Source organism: Sebastes umbrosus, chromosome 5, assembly GCF_015220745.1.
Source record: "Sebastes umbrosus isolate fSebUmb1 chromosome 5, fSebUmb1.pri, whole genome shotgun sequence".
NCBI lineage: Eukaryota > Metazoa > Chordata > Actinopteri > Perciformes > Sebastidae > Sebastes > Sebastes umbrosus.
Window position 1 is genome coordinate 33,810,098 of NC_051273.1, and position 20,505 is coordinate 33,830,602.

The window sequence follows — 20,505 nt, forward strand, 5'->3', positions numbered from 1 at the left end:
GAATCAAGAAAAATGTTCTAGATGACACTGAGAGCACCCAGGGGAATGTTCTGACTATATTATGGGAACATTTTCTGTTTCACAACTGAGAACACTGAATGAAGCTCACTTGCATATAAAAAAGAAAACAAAATTCATCGTTTATGGAGCAACTCCAGACTTTATACCCCATGACATCACCAGTTTGAGACTTGCGAGGAGGATGTCGACACATATCGACTGAACCTTCCCAGACCACGGAGATAACATATTGGAATTCTTAATTTCTGTGGCTCATAATGAGCCTAACATCAGGCTATAGCACTTAACTCTTTGAAGTGTCTGGTTAGTGTGGTAAGAGTTGGACTGCATTGGAGGTAAAGCACTGCCAATGATAGTGGTGTCTGTGGATTTGGAGGTTTGAGAGGGCACTTCAATGCTCTTCACCCCAACTTGTCTGCAGTCATGTCTCTCTTTAAACAACTTGTCTCTCTTCTCTTCTTCTTCCTCTCCTCATCTTTCTCTGTTTTTGGCAGACACTGACAGTAAGTACACCAGGGTGTTAAGAGTGTCATTAAGCTTTCATTAAAACACCATCATCATTAGAGAAGGATTAGTTATTCCCTGGATCCATCACTTCAGCAGCTCAGGAATATCAAAACACAATCAAAGACTATTAAAACAACAATGTTGCCAGCCCACTGAGAAGCACCATTTGGCTTCCACCAGTCACCTTTTTTTTCTTTTTCTTTTCTACTACTTCTACTTTGGCTGTAGATATGCCTGGAACTGTCAATACGGTGCCAAAAAACATGTTGGCGATGAGCTTGTTAGCATGTAAAAACTCAGAGTAAACACCATGCACACGCTTGTTTACACAAAACAAAAATCAAAGAGCTTAAAGGTCCCATATTATATTGTATTTTTGTGACATCACAAATGGACAGAAATCCTGACAGCTTTTTTCAAAGGCAGTTTCTGAATACAGGCTGGCATGTATTTCTCCATGGATTGGTCGTATATTATATAGCACTTAAACCTGCTTAACAATAAAAAAAAGACATGAAAATCTCACTATTTACAATATGGGACATTAACGTCACACACACACACACACACACACACACACACACACACACACACACATTTTAATGTCTCATGCAGGTTCATCAATACTCCTTTAGACATTTAATTCCTCTAGATTGTGAAGTATTATTGTCTTCTTGACATATTCCTCAATGGGATGTGCTAGTCTACCTGACTGATAAAACTTTGAGTATATCTGTGTGCTATTTAAGTTATTTGTGAGGGAAATGTCTTCATTCTTTTTATTTCTGGGTTGCTGGAAAATATTTAATAAATGATTCCTGATCATGACGGACATATTTGACTTCAGGACATCTCTGACTACATACATGCTGAAAATCAAACATTCTCACTGTATTAATTTTGATATTTTCCAAAGTAGAAGTCTGTAGAAGTGTATGATTCAACTTTTTCCTGTGGTGTAGTGTTAAAAAAAGTTGGCAAAAATCGTAATAAATAAATATATCGAATCGCAATAATTAAAAAATCGCAATACATATCGAATCGGCACCAAAATATTGTGATAGTATCGAATCGGGAGATGAGCAAAAACACAAACACAACTTTATGGTGATATTTTCAAGGTCGAGTGGACGTCAAAGAAAGGGGAATGCTTGGGCTACCATAGAGCTGTTTACACAGTACATTTGCTTGATAGGAATTCACACCTAATGTCTGAGACTGTGTAATAACGTGTCAGAAAGAAATGCTATCTCCAGCCCCTTTGAGGCCAGAACTGACATAATGAAGAACCTATTGTATGTGATTGGATTAAGACAAAAGCCGTATAACAAGCATTTTGCACCGACTAGACCGAGCTGCCAAAGGCAAAGGCAAGAAAGCAAGGAATTACTACGGACCAGATGAAACAAAAAAAAACAACATGAATAATTCTGTTCTAATCATTAAAAGACAAAACACATTTAATTTGGGCATTGTGTCTTAGAGGAACTGAATTAGTTCCTCTCTTCTCCTCTGAATATCTCTCTCCTTATGTCTCCATCCCTGTCTCTCCTTCATTTCTGTCTGGTGTGAGCTTAGCAAAGTGTCTAATAGTGAGGTGTCATATATTCACGGGGCTGAGAGGAGAGGACCCTCCTGCAGTGCTTATTAGCTGTAATGCATTCCTCTCCTCGGCTTTGATCACTGCTGGAGACCGTGTGATGCTTCCTGCCATCTCATCTGTTTCATGTCTCATGACTCTCCATCATGTCTTTCGTAGTCTCTCTCTCATTTACTCTTAGAAATATCCACATGCACGTTCATACTGACGCATACACAATGGACTCGAGGCCTGACCGCCACGTTATGTGGTTTCATGTTGTATTTGTCCGTCTGCCCCGTTCCCATTCCCAGGGTGAACAACATACCGACGCTCTGGCATGCCCCTTGACGTGTTACGCCCAGAACACAGGGAACGACAGGAGCGCGTGGCGGCTGCGTGATTCAAGCGTCGGGTGTTCACACCAGCTGCGTTTCTGCTGCTGCAGTTGCTGTCAGCTCTTTCTTTTCTACATAGAGTTTGCCTTTTAATGGCCATTTCATTTCATTATAAATATCATTTATATTTATTTTAGACAGAGAAAGGTTAAGAAACGTGTGGTAATTTGTAAATAATAGTAATAATCGACACTGCATGTTCTAGAACACTATCTCAACGGGTGGGGTCCGCATCTGCCTGGGGGATTCGACTCGGCGGGTCAGAGACGGCCGCTTGGTGTGAGAGATGAGGATCCCCTCGTAGGACCTCTCCCCGGCACCGCCGTTTTAATGCATGGCCCGGGCCGGGCCTGTACCGGTGCTCAAGCCCCAGAGCCCGACGACAGAAAAGGGCCCACGAGGCTAGGGCAGAAAAAAAATAACAAGACTCGGTCAAAAAACAAATTTATGGCTGGACCGTATATGGTCGGTATGTGAATTTGTTACACAAATAGTCAGTGGTCATGTCTATAATGTTAAATCCAGTAAGTCTTTCTTAATGTGCTGCGGTAGCCAGTGTGGTCGTCGATAAGGTGAACTACTGGGTAGAAATGGGTAGGTTACAGAGGAGGGATATACTGTTCACCCTCCACTACACCACTTGAAGTAGCATATGACGACATTGTAAAGCATCCATAAAGAACGTCAAGAAATGTTTAATTAAAGTGGCAGTAGGCAGTATATTTTTGGCATCATTGGGCAAAAATTCCATAATAACCTTTCAGCATATGTAATTCAAGTGTTCTGAGAGATATCTAGACTTCTGCTCTTCCTCTTGGCTCTGTTTTCAGGCTTTAGAAAATCTAGCCCGTGACGGGAGACTTTGACCAATCACAGGTCATTTCATTGAGAGAGCATTTCTATTGGCTGTGCTCCGGTGATGTGACCGATACTTGGTGTTCGTTCAAGAGATTTCCAACATGGCTGCTGGGTCACAAACTTTCTCATTTTAAAGCTAAACCGTGCACTACAAGATGATTCTGAAAACATTTGAGGAGAGAAATAGGCATTAACGTAACAGAATATTGATTCATATTTGATCAGCGCTGCCTAGTTTGATCGTTTGGTCGAAGTTCGTGAGTGATTGACAGCCGGCTCTCATAGACGGCAGATGGACAGCAGACCTCAGATCAGCTCTTACTGCTTGTTTTCCTCCGGTCTGTGAAATCTTGCAGATGTCGTTAGGAGCACCGGAGGACACAGAGGAACAAGACTTTTTGCAGTTTACTTGTTTCATGTCACAATTTAGCTACGGTTTTAAAAAAAATAACTTTTTTTAATCATATTTGCTCCAATCAGCTTTAATGAATGTGTGTGTAAATGGGTGATGTTGACATGTAGTGTAAAGCGCTTTGAGTGGTCGAAGACTAGAAACGCGCTATATAAATGCAAGTCCATTTACCATTTACAGTACAGTATGGTCTAGGTATCACGGTATGGTATAGTATGGATTGGGATGACCTGGTATGGTATTTAACACCAAGTGTTATGCAACTACAGAAATATGCACAACAAACACTATGTTCTATCATAGATCAAATAATATTTGATTTTCAACTGAAGAAATCGATATATGCTAGTGTGGAGACAGTGGAGGGTAACAGCAGCATGAATGTAAGCATGAAATAGCATGTTTTAGGTTGAGGTACATGTTGTACTACATTACCATCTCAGGGGACTCCTGCTGTCTCAGCTGTAGTGCATAAACCTCTTGGGTAAACCTCGCTGTCCCAGTAGTTTATTTCTTGAAACCGGTATCAGTTGTGGCACATTGACTCACTGAGGCCTTTAAGCATTGCATCACCATTGTCGCAATGACTTCTCCCAGAAGAACATGCTTTTAAACAATGAAGTACATTTCTTGACCAAGATGCATATTTGTACAGCCATTTTAGCTATTGTCTTGCACTATATGCAATAATAGCAATATAATGACTAGATAAAACATACCGAACAATCCAGGGATTAATTGGATGTCCACATCGCAAATAAACAGCCCAGTTATTGAGTTTCTTCAACCTTTTTGCATTGAGATTACTGCGTGACAACATTATTACATTCTACTAGAAGTAAATCAATAATGACATAACACACGGCAAAAACATCCATCGTAATATGTCATTCAGTTTGTCTCCTATTTAGACATTTGAGACATTGGCAGACTCTTCTTTAAAGTTTTTCTATATGATTTCCAGAGCATTAATATAGCATCAGACAACTATTGTCTTTTTAACGATATAGAGGAGTAAAGTCTACCTGAGCAGAGAATGAAGTCTCTCTCCCACTGTGTGTTGTAATCCGAGCTTCTCCTTGTTTTATTATAACAGCCGGTCTGGCTGCGCGTGCCTTAAGCGCATGTGAGCGTGCCACACTGGCTAGCTCACGGTCACCGCTCTGCACTGCTCTCATACGGAGGTTACAGTCAGTGCTCAAAGTGGGCCGTTACTCACCGGTACCCAGTACTGACACTTCTACATTTTACTCTTTAGCGTAGGTACTTTTTTCTTGCGCACTGGTACTCTTTTCTGCCCTCCCCATATCTCTGGGATATTCATAATGGCGATTCATAACGGCACAGCGCCAGTGTATTGCACCTCATCTGGACTAGCTGAGGCATGGCACAGTATGGGGGGGAGGGCTTTATTTTTGTAAAATAATTAGTGAACTGTTCCTCAGAACTTTTTACCAATATCTTCTCATCAGGGTGAATTAAGGAGTGAGCAGAGTTCATTTGGTGTGGCATGCTGTGAGTGAGTGATTCACTCCCCTAGATCTCCAGGGTTAACCTTGGTTATTTGTTGAACCTGTAAGTCGGCTGGCGGCATGGCTAAGCTAGTTTTTTGTTTGCCAGTTATGGGGTTATAGAGCTCTTTAAGGAGTTAGATTATCTGTTGTTTTGATGGGACTTTGACAGTAATAAAAACCCTTTTTGACCGCCAAGCTGACTCACTGTCTCTGATTGCTCCACTTAAACTGTGTCTATTCATGTTATATTGTAGTTGTTCCTGGATTCGAGCGAAACAGCTTAATTTAGTTCAGACAAGTTGTTAAACGATCACATCTTTTGGCAACTTAGCAGCGTTAATTAACAGGCCTCAATTTGAATTCAATTTTGGCAAGCTTCAACACACTTTGCAGACTGTTGCAGAATAAATAATGATTACATGGCATGCGCAATTGTTTATGATAGGCCAAATAATTTCATAATTTGCCTAGCTGGTTTTCCCTTGTGTTTTCATTTGTCTACAATGATTCAATCTTTTCTTTGTAACCTTTGGAGAAGTATTTAAGACTCAATATTTAAGACATTCACCATCATCAGTACGCCTAATGGGCAAGAAAATTACATATTTTCCATTAGGTTTAGTTTATGTTTAGAAACCATATATGAGATTCAAACCTAACAATACAAAACAAACAAAAACAACAACAAAAATGTCATTATCCAACTATACCTTAAAGGGTGAGGCTGGTGGCATTCTATATTTATCTAAATGTCAACAAATGCAATGAAAAGATAAAAAAATCAACAATGAATTGGTTTTTATTACCAAATATTAACTGTATCAAAAGTCTGATTTGTCTTATTCCTCTGTGTCACAGACCTTCATTTTTGCCCAAAAACTATTCAAAACACATCAATGAGCCACACTTCCTTCTTTACCATCAACACCCACATTGTAGTTTATTCTAACTCAATCCCACATACACCGTCCTGCTGCCGCAAATACTCACTAGAGCACCACATGTGTATTAATCTGCTGCTGAAAACAATACCCAACAAATGCACTTATTTCCTTTAGTTGAGTAAAGTTTTCCCGAAAACTAGAGTGCTCGGCTGTGTTAGGAAATGAAACTATGTACAGTATTTGTAATCTGTATTTAAAGGTACTGTTTGTAACTTCTTACACGTTTAAATCATTGCCGTTCGGTGTCCCATGCGCGTGTGGCTACGCTGTTCAGATTAAGACTCCAACACAAACTACACGGAAGCACTAAAACCGTAAAGTTATATTCTAGTGAATCCCGTCTTGCAAAACAGTGTTAACTTTTCCTGCTTCGGCCTCCCCGACCACGGCCAGAAGACACAGGGGAGACCGTAGCTTTGGTCTCCAGGGCCGGAGACTCTGCTCCTCTGCCTGCCTTCACTCACACACCTCCCTCGTTCTCACTCGCTCTCATCGCTCCACCTCTCACGTGCATGCGCGCACAATACACACTGCAGAAGAGTTAGTTAGCTCTCAGAATATCTAGTGAATGTACAGTGGACGTTTAGTGCAGAAATCCTCCAGAACCAACAGAGGTTTCCAGTGTCTGGTTTCCTGAAGTGACGGGGCTCCGGAGCGAGAAACGTTATCGTCTCCGACTGAAACTCCGGTGTCTCCCCTGTTCCCTCCGACCGCGGTCGGGAGGCTGAAGCAGGAAAAGCCAACACTAGGATCAGCATTGATTCATGGAGAGATCTCGTCTGGTCAGCTAACATTACTGCCAAGCAGCTGAAATATAGAGTGATATTGTGGTTTTTAGCTGACGTGTGTCGCCTCACTGTTTGAGCGGATGCTCGTTCATGTCTATGTAGAGCGAGCACAAGTGCGAGCAACAGGACGCTGACTTTCGTCGACTTAACGGCCACAGGTGTCGCTGTTAACAAGCTATTTCTGATTCTTACATAGAGTCCCTTTAAAGACTGCATCTTCAGCAGGAACAAATGGGCACATTGTTGCAGTGGCCCCTTTAAAAAAATACATCATCTAGTATATCGCCAGTGACAGACATCAGTTGGGAAATCAGGCGGTTCCTCTCCAGTTCATCAAACACTTACTTCTTGACAGTTTTTTTTTTTATGATTTCTGCCTGCACCTGCACATCATGGAGTCAGGTACTGCCTCTCTCAATATGTCAAGATGTCAGAGGCCTGCACTGGTCTCTCACAGTCTGTCAATCCAGGTATCAGTTAATATCAGTGTCCAGTAATGGAAAGACTGATTTATACAGTGCGTGGACCTACCCAGGTATTGATTTGTTGAGTTCTCGCTTTACTGAACATTCAGAGGAACGAGAGAGGAGAAGAACCATCATGAGAATCTCTGTTCAAAACCAGAATGATGAAAATATTCCAAGTTGGTCAGCGCCGTCTATCAGATTTTAATGCATTCCACTTATACACTCGTTTGAAGGTATAATATGTAAACTTTGTTGTTTGGTGTGTTTAAACACACACAGCATTCAAAAGCGCACCTGGCGTTTAAAGGGAATGGGAGATGACACTCCGATTGGTTTAGTTTCACGTTACGCCCAAACACACCTATGATTGATTATAAGAGACTGAATACAATCCCTCTGCCACTTGAGCCTTACTTCGCGCCCAGATTATGTTTAAAAAGTGGAGTTGGAGGACGTCCTAAATGCCTTGCACATTAGTCCCATGTGCTGTAGATAGTTTAAACAGGGCCCCACATGTTTCAAGAAGTCCTCCATTGTCCCTTTATCCAAGAAGACTAAAGCCTTCTGCCTTAACGACTCCCGCCCAGTCGCACTCACCTCCACCATCATGAGGTGCTTTGAGCGGTTAGTAAATCCTTCATCCACCTCCTCCCTTCCTCCCTGACTCACTGGACCCACTTCAGTTTGCTTACAGGCCAAATAGATCAATGGAAGATGCCATCACCCAAACCCTCCACACTGCCCTCACCCACCTGGACCAGAGGAGCACTATTATGTGAGGATGCTGGTTAAGCATTCAACACCATTGTGCCTCGTCATCGAGCTCGAGACCTGGGATTCAACACCACGCCCTCTGTGATTGGATCCTGAGCTTCCTGACGGGCAGACCCCAGGCTGTGCGGGTACTAGGCACCACCACATCCTCCACCCTGACCCTCAACACCGGAGCCCTCAGGTCTGCTCAGCCCTCTCCCGTACTATCTGTTCACATACGACTGCGTGGCCACACAAAGCTCCAACGCCATCATCAAGTTTGCTGACGACACAACGGAATTCATAACTAATCAGCCGTACATGCTACAACTTTGCAACTTCCACCGAAATGTAGGCCCACGTGTGCAGAAATGTTCAGATGCTTCAAGCTGGCAGGAATTATGAAGTCCATTACACAGACAGTGAGGCGGTCAGAGCCCTGACATCAGGACAACAATCTCCATCTCAACGTCAGCAAAACAATGGAGCTGATTGTGTGACAGAGAGAAGGACACGCCGCTAACATTAATAGAAACAAAAGATGTTACTGGGTGAATTGATCAAAGATTTAACTGTTAGATGCCTGATGTTTCCCTGATGTATCATAAATATCTTGAAGTATCATAAATATAGCATTAGATATATCATTAGAGACATTTAGAATGAACTACTATGGTTTACTGATGACATACCATCAGCTGGAATAGAACTAGCAGATAAGCTAGTATGAAGAATATCACTTTATTGAATGTATCCTATGGAGAAACTAGATAAAAAGTAGGAATGATAAATAGAAGTCATCTTTATATCACTGATAGATTGTGCGAGTTTGAAAGAAGAGGGCATTTCACCAAGCAGGGATGGTCTAACAGAAATACACTTATCTAGTTGCATTATGGGACATGTAGTATCCAGTGTTTTTGGAGCTTGACTTGGGAATAAAAGTCCTCAATTTCATGGAATTGCAATACCACCTCCAGTTGTATTACTAGTTGTATTACTAGTTGTATTACTCATCCAAAATGTGAAACTGCTCCACCAAAGTACAAGTGCTTGAAAGGTTTGGATCAAGACAAATGCAGTTCTTTGCTCAATGTTTACTATAGATGGTCAGTTTTCACCATTAAAGATGACGTACGTAATGTTGAAATCACACAATCAGTGTTTTAGCCAGGAAACAGAAAGCACACCTAGACTTCCCCTGATACTACTCTTCTGAATTACCTCAAGCGATACGTTTAAATGTATTATACGTAACGAGCTTGTCAAGACAGGATTAAAGTGGAGAGGAAAAAGATGAGGGCGGCAAACTTAAGTCAAAGACAATCACTCACAAACATCTTTTAACGAAGGCTTTCAAGTTAGTTCTGGAGTATGTGTTAATGAAGTATGCACCAAGTGCTACTATGTAGGGTCCTCCTCCTCCTCCTTCATATTTTGTCTGGACCTCAATAGTGATGCTCTCAAAAAAAAAACACTTGACTTACAGTTCTTGAAGCCTTTTCATGGATCCAGGAAATTAAATATTGTTTTCGAATGCATCCGTTAGTCTAACTCAAGGCGAGAATGTAATAAAGGGTAAAAATATTTACATAAATATAGTTCTAAGTCAAAGGGTGAACAAAATATCATGTTTGTTTAATCTCTCTTTTTAAGTTACTCCTCACAAAACCATACATGATTTTGAGTATTTATTGTATTTTTTTCATCTTAATTTAGCCCGGATGGTTCCATTGAGATTTAAAATCTCTTTTCAAGGGGATCCTGGCCAAGACGGCAGGATAAAAGTTTCACTCATATAAGCACAAAAAAACACAAATAAGGGACTTAAAAAACAACAGTTTTAGAACAGAAGTGCACGCCATCCATCGCCGAAAAAATTAGATTCTTGCTCCAAAGTCAGACGTTTTTGATCCCGAATCACAGCATGGGTTTGTTCTGTGTTGTTTCTCAAGGTCTTGGTGTCTTAATGTGGTATTTTGGAGAGATTATATTAATCATTTTTATCAATTCTCGAGTGGTTAAAAAAGGTTAAATTTAGCGCCAAATCTGTGTCACAAATGGTATCACCCAAAAGTTGCTGCAGCAATTATTAATCAATGATTATTATTTGTTTTATTTAGGATTTATGCCTAGAACAACTTCACACACAGTGCAGAGCAGCATCTCAAATCAATCTCAGGTTCCCAGCTTTCAGATTATGTACACCACTTCTATGTGACATCTACTGTCGACCTCCCACCCCCTCTATCCCCCCTAAAAAAGACAAAAAAATGGTTCTATGAAAAGGAAGTGCGGAGGAGGACCTGGGAAGGAGAACGGGCTGACTATCTCCTGACCTCCCTTTCCGTCTTTTACCTTTAACCTTATTCCCTCCTTAGTTTTCTCTCTTATTTCTTCTGGTTGCTAGGCGCCGACGCGAGTGACAGCCTGTCTTAGTAGCTCTCCGTGTTTCTACTTTCTTTGTCTTCTTTTTGCTACTTTTTCGTTACTTTTAACTTTCTACTGCGCTTAGTTTTTGTCAGTGATAGTATACTGCACACTTTATGTAAATAGTTTCCTTTTTCACAGCCGTCTTATTTAGTTATTATATTTAGTTAGCCTGACAAACGGACATGATCGGACAACGGACGGTGTATTCAGTTTGAAGCGCTCCTCGCCTTTCGGGACCGAGTAGCAGCGCCACCAAAGGATTTACCTGCTGAGATACGGCGACACAGACGGGGATCAAGAGCCGGTGTGATCGTGAGGGGGAGGAGGGAGAAGGAGAGGAGAATTTAAACCCGTCCTGCCTCAGTGATCATGGGCAATGTGAGATCTCTGGCAAACAAGACGGACGAGCTAGCAGCCCTGGTGAAAGACCAACGGGAATACCGAGAGGTCCGTGTGCTGTGCTTTACGGAGACATGGTTGAATGGGATTATACCGACTGCTTAGTGGAACCGGACGGCTTCACGGTGGTGCGAGCTGACAGAGACAAACAGAGCGGTAAAAAAGAAAGGCGGAGGGCTTGCTGTCTTTGTGAACTCCAGATGGTGTAATCCCAACACATCACCGTAGGGAGCGCATCTGTACCCCGGACATTGAGCTGCTGGCTGTGAGTTTGAGGCCATATTATCTGCCTCGAGAGTTTCTCTCACTGCACACAACTGCAGTCATAGTTACTGTTTACATTCAACCGGTTGCTGTGGCGGCGCAGGCGAGTGACGTCATCCACTCCACCGTCGCGGGATTACAGACGAGGCACCCCAGCGCATTCATCATTGTAAATGGTGATTTTAACCATGTGAAGGTCTTACCAGCAGCCCTGTCGAACTTCACCCAGTATGTGACCTGTAACACCAGACACAATAAGACCCTGGACCTGCTGTATGCCAACATTAAGGAGGCATACAGTGCCACTGTTCTCCCCCCCCTTGGCGGTTAGACCACACCTAATCAGGCTTGTGCCAACATACAGCATGTTGTCAGGAGGCAGCCCGCACCACCAGGACTGTTCAACAGTGGTCAGTGGAAGTTGAGGAGGAGCTGAGGGAGTGTTACAGGTCAACAGACTGGGGAGTTGTTTGACAGGGTCCACGGTGAGGACATCGATGGGCTCTCCCACTGCATTACAGACTACATTAGGTTCTGTGAGGAGAGCATCGTACCCACCAAAAAGGTACGCTGCTTCCTAACAACAAGCCCTGGATCAATGGGGACATTAAAGCCCTGTTGAACAGGAAGCAGAGGGCGTTCATGGCCGGGGACATTGAGGGGGCCAAGGTTGTCCAGAAGGAGCTGAGAAGGAGCTGAGGGCGAGCCAAGGTACACCTACAAAGACAGACTGGAGGGGAGACTACAGGCCGACAGCTCCAGGGAGGTGTGGGGGGGGGGGTTCAGGAAGATAACTGGGCTACAAACAGCCGAGCCCTGGTGTTGAGGGGACCCAGGAACATGCAAATGAGCTAAACCTGTTTTTTCAACAGGTTTGACCAACCAACCCCCATGAGCTCAGCAGGACAGCCTGGGTCCTCACTCACCAACACCAGTGCCCCCCCTCCACACCTCTTCCTTCCTCCTCCTCCCCCCCCCCCCCCCTTCCACACCTCTCCTCCTCCCCCCAGCACCCCCCTTCCACACCTCTCCTCCTCCCCCCAGCACCCATCCCCAGGGAGGCAGCAGCAGCTTGCCCCCCCCATACCTACCCTGAGGAGCACATCCACAGCATGTCCTTTGCACCTGGAGACATTGCAATATCCACCCTGATCATCACAAGGGGCCAGGTGCGGAAGCAGCTCTCAAAGATCAGCGTGAACAAGGCCAGGGGGACCAGACAACATCAACCCCAGGGTGCTCAAGGTGTGTGCTGGGGAGCTGCAGCAGCGTTCCAGCACCTCTTCAGCCTCTCCCTGAGGCTGAAGAAGGTTCCCCAGCTCTAGAAGACCTCCTGCATCGTCCCGGTGGCAAGAAGGGACACCCCAGCACCCCCAATGACTACAGCCAGTTGCTCTGACGTCACACGTCCTTGAAGATCTTTGAGAGACTGGTTCTGCAGCACCTCAAGCCCCCTTGTGAGTGACTTCCGGGACCCCCTGCATTTTGCATACCAGGAAACATCAGTGTGGATGTGATGCCATCACCTACATGCTCCACAGAGCCTACACTCACCTGGAGAGGCCGCACAGCTCTGTACGAATATTGTTCTTTGACTTCTCCAGTGCCTTCAACACCATCCTGCCACTCCGGCTAGCTGAGAAGCTCTCAGTGATGCAGGTAGATCATGGCCTGGTGGCCTGGATTACGGACTACCTCACCAGCAGACCACAGTATGTCAGACTGCAGGGCAGCCTGTCAGATGTGCTGGTGAGCAACACCGGCGCCCCCCCAAGGAACTGTGCTGTCCTCCCTTCCTGTTCACCACCTACACCTCCGACTTTCGCTTCCACTCGGGGTACATGCCACCTACAGAAGTTCCTCCGATGGACTCCTCCATCGTCAGCTGCATCACAGATGACAACGAGGAGGAGTACAGAGCCTGGTGGAGAACTTCATAGGGTGGTGTGATAACAATCAACTCGCAGCTCCACATGGAAGAACAAGGAGCGGGTGTGGACTTCCGGCGGAGCACGAGGCCCCCAACTCCCATCACCATCCGAGGGAGGAGGTGGAGGTGGTGGACACCTACAAGTTCCTGGGAGTACATATGAACAGTAGACTTGAACTGGACTGATAACACGAGGCCCTCTACAGGAAGGGACAGAGCAAACTGTTCTTCCTGAGGAGGCTCAGGTCTTTTAATGGTATGCAATAGGCTGCTGCAGATGTTTTACAGTCTGTAGTAGCCAGTGTTCTCTTTTTTGCTGTGGTATGTTGGGGGGGTTAACATGAACACAGGGATGCCAACAGACTGAACAGGCTGGTGAGGAAGGCTGGCTCTGTGGTTGGATCTGAGCTGGACGGTCTGGAGGTGGTGGCAGAGGCAGGATGAGGAGGAGCTGGACGCTATCCTGGAAAAACCCCTTCCACCCCTCCATGATGAGCCTAGTCAAGATGAGGAGCACCTTCAGCCACAGACTCATCCCTCCTCGGCACAACACAAGCGCCTGGGTCAGTCCTTCATGCTGGTAGCCATCAGGCTCCACAACCAAGGCTGACCCCCATATGACAACTATTAGACTTTTAAGAAATTTAAACATGCACTATCTGGCGCACTTTACACTCACTTTACACTATACATCCTATATACCACTTTATTGCTGACTGCACATATGTTACATATTACATGTTATTTATTTATTTATTTATTTATTGTACATACTACATTTATTTATTGACGGACTGTACACACTATGTTCACAGCCATTCACTCTGTATCTTTATATCTCTATTATGGTCTTTAGAATTTTTGTATACCTTTAACCTCTCCTGTGATTCACTCTGTTTGCTGATGTTGCTGCTTTGACACCTGATTTCCCTCCGGGGATTAATAAAGGTCCATCTTATCTTATCTTATCTTATCTATTATCCAGCACACACTTTTTGTAGCCTATACATTTCTGTTTGAGTAGCTCGATTAAGGCGGGATGCTTGCGGGCAACTTTCAGGCGGGTGGTCTTGCGCTGCTTCTTTCATGTATCTAGACACTGAGGTCCCAGCACCTTTATGTGTTTCATTTATTCTTTCAGGTGGGTAGGGTAACATCCCAAAGCGCTCACATCTTATTAGTAGTGGACCTCTAATTGTCAATGTCTGTGTAGAACTGCACCGCAACGTTTAGCCTCATTGTTTCAGTTATAGGCTACGTTGACTGTTGGAAGATATGACAAGTAGGTCTTTGATTGTATGGTTGTTGTAATAATGGACAGCGGGGTAACACTTTATAGTAACAATCATCCAGCACAAACTACACGGAAGCACCAAATTGCAAAGTTATATATCTAGTGAAGCCCGTCTGTTAAACAGTGTTAACTCTTCCTGCTTCGCCTCCCGACCGTGGGTCCGAAGGACACAGGGGAGAACCGTATCATTGGTCTCTAGAGCCGGAGTCTCTGCTGTACCTGCTCCTCTGCCTGCTTGCCTTCACTCACACACCGTACTCGTTCTCACTCGCTCAGGCTCGCTCCGACTCTCACGTACATGCGCGCACACTACACACTGCAGAAGAGTTAGTTTAACTCTGAGAATATCTAGTGAATGTACAGTGGACGTTTGTGCAGAAATAAATGCTGCAGCTCCTCCAGACCAACAGAGGTTTCCCGGTCTTGTTCCTGCTGCTGAGTGAATAGACTAGGCTCTAGAGCGAGTGACGTTATCGTCTCCGACCAAAACTCCGCTGATATAGAGTGATATTGTGGTTTAGCTGACGTGTGTCCCCTCACTGTTTTGAGCAATGCTCGTTCATGTCTAAGTAGAGCGAGCACAAGCGCGAGCAACAGGACGCTGACTTTCGTTGACTTAACAGCAACAGGTGTCGCTGTTAACAAGCAATTTCGATTCTTACATAGAGTCCTTAAATTGATAGTTAAACTTTAGTTAATAGTTTATTTTGCTGTTATCAAACAATTAAATGATAATTAACATGTATAGAAATGTATAAACTAATTATCTCATGTTACACCAAACCATTGATAAATAACAAATTATCGCATTGCTAATAATTAGTAAACATTATTACCATTTCATTGTTTGTAAAATTACCTTTTGCTATACCTAATTAACTATCAATGTATTATTCATTATGAGGTTATTATAAAGTGTTACCGACAGCAGTGAAGCAGCTGGCTCTACTCTTTTTTTTGCTTTTGATAGTAATTGTTACTGTAGGACGTGATATCCATCTACACCCAGTACATGATATGTGTGTATCTTCACATACTGTACGGGATTCAGTTGCGCAGGCAGAGTGGAACGGCAACGCTACGAACCGAACCTGCGTGGACCTGAAGTGAGGATTAGGAAGAACATTTTTGTTCTCTTATGAGGGCAAATCAAACAGTGCAGTCATCTCCTGTTGCCCTGAGCGATGCTCATGTTGGCTGAATGGTTCCACATGTGGGAAACTTTATCTCCATTAGCATTCAGCCCACTAAATTCAGAGAATGGGAGTAGAGAAGGGTAAGAAAAAGAAAGATAAAGACAACTAGGACATAAATAACAGTGGGGAGATGCCGAGAAGGTGCCCAGAAACATACAAACAACCGTTATCCCGGATGAATTAAACCTGTGAAGGACAACAAATATCCAACAACAAAGAGTGCAGTCAGGCTGATCAGGCCCTGCTGCCCCAGAACGATCACTGACAGACGAAGTACAACAACATACAGACAACAACTTAACCCTCCTGTTACTCATCATTTATCTCAACCACCATCAGAATCCGTTCTCTTCTAGCCTCCAGTGGACACATTACCTTTAGAAAATGGAAAGTTATTATGGTCCCTGTCCCCACTTGAATTGTATGGGGACCGTTGGAAAGACTTGGATGTGACCCACTTGCAAGCCTACATTGGTTGCTCATTTTGGCAACAGTGCCTAAGTCAACGGTGTATAATATTGCAATAGTGGTACGAGTTCTTTTTTTTGTCCAGTGCTTTAAGAGCTGGTTTAAAGGCTAAAGCCTCCTCTAGCATACTGCAAATACATCGCTTTAACCATCACATACTACTGAGGAACGCAGTACGCAGTGCGTTCGTCAGTAGTATGTAGTGGGGCGGTTTTGAATACAGCCTATGTCTCTCTTTTTTTTCTCCTCTGCTTTCACTCTGGTTTTCACCTTCACTGGATTTCTTCTGATTCTCTTCCTGTATTTTTTTGTATTTCTCTCTAGATGAGGTGTCAAGAGATGCTGGAGGAAGTCTGACATCTCTATTTGGTTCAGCCCATCTCTGCCTCCCTGGCAAAAACGTTACTGTCCTCTCCACCACCGGCAGGAGGACTCCTGTATTCTCTAGCCACGCCTCCCGACACAGGTAAATACACAAAATACAGTTGTTTTTTATCAACAATATCATTCGACAGTCTCAAAGATAAACAAGTCAAATATAAAGATCACACATCATGAAATTCCTCCACAAATGTTTCATCTGCATCACTTGTTGGCCAGAAATAATACTAATGATAAAAAATATATTAAAGGTCCCATATCGTGCTCATTTTTAGGTTCATACTTGTATTTTGTGTTTCTACTAGAACATGTTTACATGCTTTAATGTACAATTTTTTTTTTATTTACCTCATACTGTCTGCTTGAATATACCTGTATTTACCCTCATGTCTGAAATGCTCCCGTTTTATTGCATTTCAACAGAATAGCAACGGAATTGCGTTGCCTGGCAACAGTTTGGGTCCATGTTTATTTACTGTCAGCTGATGCTATTTACATACACTGCAACCGGTAATAACCTGGGCACATTTAGAATGTTTACGTTTAAAAACCGTGTAATGGTCTAAATATTGTATATTTGTGACATCACAAATGGACACAGAAAACGGCTTGTTTCAAACGCACAATTTCCTGAATACGGCAGTGTGTATTTTTCCGTATATTGAGTGTTTTGACAGTATTTATATCGCACTTAAACCTGCTTTATAATATAAAATACATGAAAATCTCACCTTGTAACAATATGGGACCTTAAGGTGCATAATAATTAATGTATAATTCTAATAACCAACATTTGACATGTTGTCCTGTAGCTGAAGTCGACTGGATTGTAGTTTCAGTAGTAAAGTGTTACAGCCGGTAGGGAATTTGTCCGTCCAGTCTATGTGCTTTGTGGACTTGTAGAAGAATTAGCACCATGTCCTCCATGGTGTCTTGTGGGGGCACTAGGGGAGATACAGGGGGCACGGGGTCACTGTCTTGTACCACCACAATGAAAGCTGTGACCCCATTCTAGTAAGTTCAGTGTGTTCTTATCGTTTTTTTTGGACTCCAGCGAGGTCATACCCAGGCCCTGTACGTGATTTCCATAGCTGAAATATGTAAAGTTGAAAATTTACAGTTTGGTGACAGAAGATACATCTCTGCTTAACCTCTCCCACTCAGGCGCCCTCGGCCGACTTTACTGTTTTTTCAGAGGTTGTAGCAGGCTCGGTTTAGAGCTATAGTGCAGGTACTAGTTTCACATGAATCTAGAAAACTTAAGGAATCCATTGGTACAAACCATGTCAGGAAAAACGCTAAATAATGCTATGAAATTAAGCAAAATTTAGCGAGGAAAAACTGGCATAGTGATTTTTCAAAGGAGTCCTTGACCTCTGACCTCAAGATATGTGAATGACAATGGGTTCTATGGTACCCACGAGTCCCCCTTTACAGACATGCCCACTTTATGATCATCAATGCAGTTTAGGGCAAAAAAAAAAAAAAACCTGTAAGTGACCTCACAGCATCATGAAACTTTACAACCACAAACTAGAGACCTAGAGCATTCAGAGGATGGATGGTCGTTCCTAGCTAGACTGACAATAAGAGGGTTTCTGAGCAGTTACACAGCAGAAGTGCTCGCCATCCAATTACTGAAAAATGCAATTCTTGCAGAAATCTCCAAATGTCAAAACTTTTTGATACAAATAACCAACATGTTCTCATCCCAACTTGTCACATACTGCCCCCTGGCGTCACAAATATGGTTAAAAAAAAATTATTTCTATAAAACGGTTGCTATATCGTGACAGTAGTACATGAAACAGGTAACCTGAAAAAAATCATGTGTCTCTGTGTCCTCTGGTGCTCCTAACGGCATCTGCAGCTTTCACAGACCGGAGGAAAACAAGCAGTAAGAGCTAATCTGAGGTCTGCTGTCCAGCTGCCGTCTATGAAAAGCCGGCTGTCAATCACACTCGCGAACTCCAACCAAACGGTCAAACTAGGCAGCGCTGATCAAATATGAATCAATATTATGTTACGTTAATGCCTATTTCTCTCCTCAAATGTTTTCAGAATCATCTTATAGTGGCACGGTTTAGCTGTAAAATGGTATAGATAGATAGATAGTTTGTGACGCCACCGCCGCCATTGTGAAATCTGGTGAAGGAACTCCAAGTTCCGGAGCACAGCCAATAGGAACGCTCTCTCAATGAAATGACCTGTGATTGGTCAAAGTCTCTTGTCACGGGCTAGATTTTTTTAAAGCCTGAAAACAGAGCCATGAGGAGGAGCAGAAGTCTAGTAATTCTACCAGAACACTTGAATTACAATATGCTGAAAGGTTATTATTGGAATTTTTCGCCCAATGATGCAAAAATATACTGACTAGTGAAGCTTTAATATGCAAGCATGACAATCTTGGATATGGAAGTGAGAGCACTGAAAACTCAAAATAAGTACACAAACCAACAAATAACAATTGTTACAATTGTAGGTTCAGGACTTCACTTCTATCTGTCTGAACTGTTTTTTGTATCATTTTGCTATCATATCTAAACGGATCACGTTACCCCACCGCCTACCTCTGCTAACACATCAGTCACATGCATGGTGACTCGTGAGTTCATAACCTGGAATCTCCAGCAAACACAGCTCGGTTGAGTCACGTATGTGACCTGACTTCCTCATCTCCACTGCGGCTCTAATGTCGCCTGGAAGTGTTCAGAAAAAAAAAAAAAAGTGTTTTCATGCAACTTCCCTTTCTTGTCTTTTTTCTCTCTCTCACTTTATTTTCTCTCTATACAACTTTCATTTCATCCAGATATTTAACATGATGAGGAATTATTACCCCCAAACTCTGAACTCCCTTTCCCTGCAAAAAAAAGCTAATCAACACCCACTTGTTCTTGTAATATACAGTACATTCACTAATTACTTGCACACTTAAGAGATGTGAGCCACACTCACATGTCCAGTGGACACTCATATCATCCCGGCATAAGTAGCGAAAGAGAAGGAGGGATGAGTAAGTGCTAGAAGTAGACACAGAGGTTAGCCTTTAATGCGTGCTTTTGTAATTCTCAATCAATGCTGTCCTGGTGACCTCATCCGGAGGCTGATTCTTATGACATCACATGACTCCGCTGTTTGGTATGAATGTATTTGTAGTAGCAGTATTGGTGGTGCTCGTCTTTACATACAAAACCCAGCCCTCCTTCTTCTCCTCTGGACACCTGGCCGGGTCGCCGCTTGAAGCGGAAACTTACGAAAATTGTCGGACGCCAGAAAGGTGTGGGGGGTTTTCAGTACTGTTCGCTGAACCGACAAGCACTTTGCATGAAGCAGCCACTGAGGCCTAAACAAATAATACACTAGTTGGAAACTGTCCTTGAAAAATGACAGCAGCAGACATTTCAGCAAATGACCAAAAACGATGTGTTACGTTAAAGGTCCCATATTGTAAAAAGTAAGATTGTCATGTCTTTTATATTATAAAGCAGTTTTAAGTGCTTTATAAATACTGTTAAACTATCAAAACGCTCAAATATACGGAGGAATACACACAGCCAGTATTCAGAAATTGTGCGTTTGAAACAAGGCCGTTAGCATTTCTGTCCAATTGTGATGTCACAAATATACAATACATAGATCATTACACGGTTTAAACATAAACATTCTAAATGTGTCCCAGTTTTATTCCTGTTGCAGTGTATGTTGAATACATCAGCTGACAGGAAGTAAACATGGACCAAACTGTTGCCTAGCAAACGCAATTCCGTTGCAATTCCGTTGAAATGAGCTAAAACGGAGCGTTTCAGAAGACGAGGGTAAATACAGGTATATTCAGGCAGACAGTATGAGAAAGGAAATTATTTTTTTAACATTACAGCATGTAAACATGTTCTAGTAGA

General features: G+C 43.0%; 1 protein-coding gene across 1 annotated transcript in view; it reads left to right on the forward strand.

Moving 5' to 3' along the window:
* The window catches only part of LOC119488138 (inactive N-acetylated-alpha-linked acidic dipeptidase-like protein 2), a 341,328-nt gene that overhangs the window by 133,909 nt on the left and 186,914 nt on the right, over nt 1-20,505 (forward strand). Inside the window, 2 exon segments of the mRNA XM_037769477.1 lie at nt 16,550-16,590; nt 16,592-16,691. Coding sequence (XP_037625405.1) covers nt 16,550-16,590; nt 16,592-16,691 — 141 coding nt within the window.